Here is a 5,019-nt window from a genome sequence, read left to right on the forward strand (position 1 = left end):
AGTTAGGCCAGCAAAAGGTCTAATTTAGTTCCAGCAGCAAAAATATGACTCAGGTAATTGTTCTGAATATGGCAAGGTTCAAACTGATTTTTAGCTCCCATGATGTAATGGACATCCAATGCTCTCTCTATTTATTTACATCTACTTAACCGTCCTGATGACATGGTTCGATCAAAGTTTCAATATATTTTGTTTTCGTTTAGATGTCTCTAATATTATTATTTTATGAGGTAATCCTTTTGAACTTCTTTTATTGTAACAGTTTATCATTAGTTATCAAATCATGTATTTTATCTTTCTTTGTACATGTTTTGTTAGAGTAAGTTTGGCTTTCCAAAAGAATATGACAACATCTGTGTACTAGTTTCAATGATGGAAATATGCTAGCCAGTTAGTATATCCTAATAATACATCCAGAAAATAAAAGAAACCTATGAATGGAAAAAGATTGAGAACACAACAAGAAGATACAAATGGACAACTTGTTTATATTTTAGAATTCAATTGCTAATAATCGAATCTAAGCTAAAACACATAATTTTCATTCGATAACTTGTGACTTTTCTGTATAAATATTAGGGATAGAGAAAAACAAGTAGAATGCAACCATTCAACTAAGATCAGGCTTTCATAAACTATAAATTGATATACATTTTTCAGTACTTATTACAATATAGAGTATTCAACTGCAGTATTTTGGATTTTTCAAGTACATCCACCATAACCAAACCCTAATTTCTCACCAGCAACATCATATACAATCTCCATTGTCTGCTGTTGTGTATTCCCAAAAATCCCAATACTATCATCATCTCCATTTCCAGCGAAAGCCAAGCAAACCTGAGATGCACCGTTTACGATGAAAATACCATTTGGAACTATGTCCATCTTCGTATTCCCATTGAAGTTGAAGCTGATTTTTGGAATACTAATGGTAGTGTAATTGCTTAAATCATAACAAGTATCAAGCAAAGATAGATCTGGTGCTCTGGGATACTTGCTCATGAACTCCCGGAAAGTTGCTCGAAGATTAGAGTAAGCCGTAGAAGGTAAACGGGTAATCACAGTACCGGAATCAATGATTGTTCCGGCGTTCTTAAACACCATTGGACTGATCGCTAACGATTTTCCACCTACAGAAATACCTAAAACATCAATGAAGTAAAACGATGTTCCTTGTGATGAAGCGAATGGTGTGAACTGGAGGTTCGATTTTGCTCCATTTTTGCCGAAACTTAAATGACCATTAGATCCTCTTCTGGTAGGAAGACAGTAAGAGAAGTATTTCCCGAATTTCGCAGATGTTTGTGACACAATAGAAAGAGGATCACGGCCTAAACCGATTAATCCGGCGGTTTTCCCGAATAATCCTTTGTTATCTTGCCCACAACCGAACATAAATCCATCAAACACATCTGTTGCTGATAAAGTTAGCCTATCCTTCGCGAAAAACCCAATAGAGAACGATGAATCACCATACTGGATACCGTAAACGCAGGTAGATGAAGAACAAACAGGACTATTACCGGTAGCTGATTTAAGCCCAGAACAAGCTGTGGAACTGCAGGAAATGTTGGAGTAAGTTGAAGAAGACGATGGGTTGAAAATTGGTTGTTGTTGAGGAAAACATGTTTTGAAACAGGGTTCGCATTGAGTCCATGTAAGGTCACTGCCGGTATCGAAGATGAGTGTGAGATCCTTCTTCGGAGTTCCGATTCCGACGGTGACGATGTAGTTTCCGGTGCTGAGAGCGATGCCTGGTTGCGCCGGGAGAGTGGTTTTCGAGTCTTTTGCTCTGTACTTTTTGGAGGTTTTTTCGGTCTTTCGGAAGAGGTTGAAGTTTTGGGCTGCGATTCGGGTTTGGATTGAATCCACTCGGGCCTGATCATGGGCCAACATTTCTGTTAAAGTTGGGCCTTTTTCACCCTTTTTGTTGAGTTGAGAACATGGCCCATGTTTGTTGATGACCTCCAATGATGCCCCTCCTCTTTTACCTAAAAAAAAATGATAAATATAAAACAATTCAATCAAAAATTAAAATTAATGTAATAATAGTATGACACGTTATTATAATCATAAAATGTTATAGTGATGTTATGTCATGTAAATTGAAAAGATCGGAGTATCTTTTATGTGTGTTTGTGCTAGCAGGGGTGGAGGTAATACTGAACTCAATAGATTTTGCTTAAATATTATTATTGTATCAATAAGTTTATGGAATATGTACAAATATTAAATTTAAAGCCTATTTAAAATTGTTATTATAAAATTCAAAAAAAAAAGACTAAAATTGAAATCAGTTATACGTATTCATGCGGAGAAGAAGTTTGAAAAATATTTTCCAATATAATAAGTTGGAATTATTGTACATAAAACAAGTTTACACCGCAAATATAAGCAAGTGACTAGTAGAATATCATTCTTTAAAATTAAAATCTAAGAGAGAGAGTTATAGTTGTTAAATTGCATTATATATATATATATATATATATATATATATATATATATATATATATATATATCACAAGACCAACACGAAGTCTTTCTTTTAAAAATAAATAATTAAAAGTTGGTCAAATAAAAGTCAGGAAACCTATGGAATAAATTTCTCTCAATTTTTTTATTTATAAAAATGACGATAACAATAACAAACCTAATAAAATTTCATAGATAGAATTTTAAAAAAATAAAATGTATTTTTCATATTCCTACCTCGCAGAGATAAAGAAATTATTTTCCAAATTAATAACATAAAGACAAAGACTATGATTTTCAATCTCATCATTTGGTTCCTAATTTTCTTAATTGAAAAGTTAGGCAGAAATTTTATACTTTGATTGATTGCAACTAAAATCATTAATATATACTGATTGCATTTTGACTTCTTGTTAGGTTGTATTTTGAATGAATCTTCACCAAATTTTGGATAAATCTTTTGTTTATTTTAATCTTCACCATTAGTGAGTTATCTCTATTCTCATTTTTTTTTGAAAAAAAAAAACAAACTTGTCCCCCTATAATTGTTTAACTTTTCAGAAACTTTCATGACAAGGTGGAGCTCCAAATAATTGAGAAAGTGAGACAAGAAATAAAATAAAATAACAAATATAGTGAATATGAAAAACATCAATAATTGCAAAGTAACATGATTAGTCAAGATCCTTTTAATAACTATTTGATTCATGTGAATTTATATATAGGTAAGTTTGTAGAGTAATTAATTCTTTTGAATTTTGAGAATGTCTCCATCAATATTCTATATTGGAAAAACTTTGGTCCCCAGCATAAATGTAATTGTTTATGGTAAATTAATTTCTATTCGAATATATTAGTAGATGGGTTATTGCTTTATTTTTAACCCCACAACATTTGAAAAGAAAATATCATCCATTCGTTGACCACAACCCCACACCCATGCAACCCCCCCCCCCCCAAAAAAAAAAACAATAGACAATTAAAAAGGAAAATTACAAAAATAAAGTAGTTGATGAGAGGTAATATTACATTCATTTCATTTTAGACATAATGTTTGACTAATCGTAAAATTTAAGAATTAAAAAAGCTTTTTTAAACACATAATTAAGAATACTTTTTAAATTTAATTTTGTGAGCTTTATCGTATTATGATTGTAGTTTCATAATTATGAGAACATGCCATAACATTTTTACCAAAATACTAAATAAAAAATAATGCCACAGAAAATGAAACGAAAGGATAAAAAATTTTTCCCTCCCCTTCTTGCCTTATCTAAGCTTAGGCCACCACACCACTCTACACCAAAGAAAAAATCAAATTAGATGAATATTTAAAATGAATCTAAGCTTAGGCCACCACACCACACTACACCAAAGAAAAAAATCCAAATAGATGAATATTTAAAATGAAAATGGTGATATAGCAATGTATAACATTAATATACACATATTAGTTAGTATGCTAAAACTAAATACATATTGTTTTGAGGATATAAAAGGGAGACTTAATTAATTTACCTTTGCTAGAAGGCTTGCAAGAAGAAGAAGGAAGAATAGAGGTAAGTTGGATAGTGTGGAAATTGGATTCAATTGTTTTTCTTCCTTCCAAAGCATTGCTTTTCTCCAAAGAGAATGAAAGCAAAATGAGAAGAAAAGAAGAAGAGAACAAAACACTTCTAGTGGCCATTGGTGAAACAATAATAGTATTTGGATATTTGACAAAAAGCCCTTTCATCCTATGCTTATTATATAGAGAAGTTTTTTTTTTTTTTTGGACCTTCCACTTAAACAACTCTATTTTCTTTTCTTTACTTTTCTCTATTATAAAATACTAATATTTTGGGGGTGGGGTTTAGGGGGGGTTTGTAGGTGGTGAGGTGGTAGCCGCCGCAAGGGGCAAAGGGAGAGTATTAGTTTCGATTTCAAAATCACAATCTTCAACATAGTATTATAACAGGTTTGAATTTCTAGGGTGCGTGTAGAGGTGGAGAGTTAGGTGGTGGGGGTGGTAGCCGCAGGGGCAAAAGGAGAGTATTAGATTTAATTCAGAAACTCTATCTATTATAATATTATGTTGAAGATTGTGATTGTAATTGTGATTGTCTCATATAAAAACTTAAGATATTTAAAAAAAATATATTTTTATTATTAATTTAATTTATATTCTATAGAAATTTATTAAATATAAATAAATATTTATTTGTAAATCCAACAACTATGACAACTACTTATTCAATGGGGAATTCAGAACACATAAGCTTTAAATTGTAATTGAGCCTTTTATGGTGGGTTTGTTTCTATTATTAAGGAAATTATTATTTTGTGAAATTGGTAAATTTAGGTAATTTTGCATCTAATAAGACGTCAAGGATCTTAAATGGAGTGAAAATGAAAGGCAACGCTACCATTCCCTTCAACTATTAAAGTTATCACTTTATCCTTCTCAATTGATACCATTTTTTCTAATTCCTCTAAAAAAAACATTTATTATGGTTAGAAATAATTTCACTTTAAAATTTCTCTTTTATCCTTAATGGAATAATT

The 5,019-nt window shown here is 31.2% G+C and overlaps 1 protein-coding gene across 1 annotated transcript; it reads right to left on the bottom strand.

The window, feature by feature from the left end:
• Window positions 1-609: 609 nt before the first annotated feature.
• On the bottom strand, window positions 610-4,511 carry LOC101264237 (aspartyl protease family protein At5g10770). Its single transcript, XM_004245149.4, has 2 exons — window positions 3,994-4,511; window positions 610-1,994 (listed from the first exon to the last, which is right to left on the bottom strand). Exons 1-2 carry the CDS (start codon window positions 4,208-4,210, stop codon window positions 706-708), a joined length of 1,506 nt encoding a protein of 501 aa, XP_004245197.1. The 5' UTR covers window positions 4,211-4,511; the 3' UTR covers window positions 610-705.
• Between the last annotated feature and the right edge of the window lie 508 nt (window positions 4,512-5,019).

The sequence above is a fragment of the Solanum lycopersicum genome, chromosome 8 (assembly GCF_036512215.1).
Source record: "Solanum lycopersicum chromosome 8, SLM_r2.1".
Classification (NCBI taxonomy): Eukaryota; Viridiplantae; Streptophyta; class Magnoliopsida; order Solanales; family Solanaceae; genus Solanum; species Solanum lycopersicum.

Excerpts from the sequence above, each read along its gene's own strand:
- LOC101264237 (XM_004245149.4), bottom strand. The coding sequence starts at position 4,210 with ATGAAAGGGCTTTTTGTCAAATATCCAAATACTATTATTGTTTCACCA. Across the intron at positions 1,995-3,993 it reads TTGCAAGCCTTCTAGCAAAG|GTAAAAGAGGAGGGGCATCA; the intron begins GTAAATTAATTA and ends ATTTTTTTTTAG.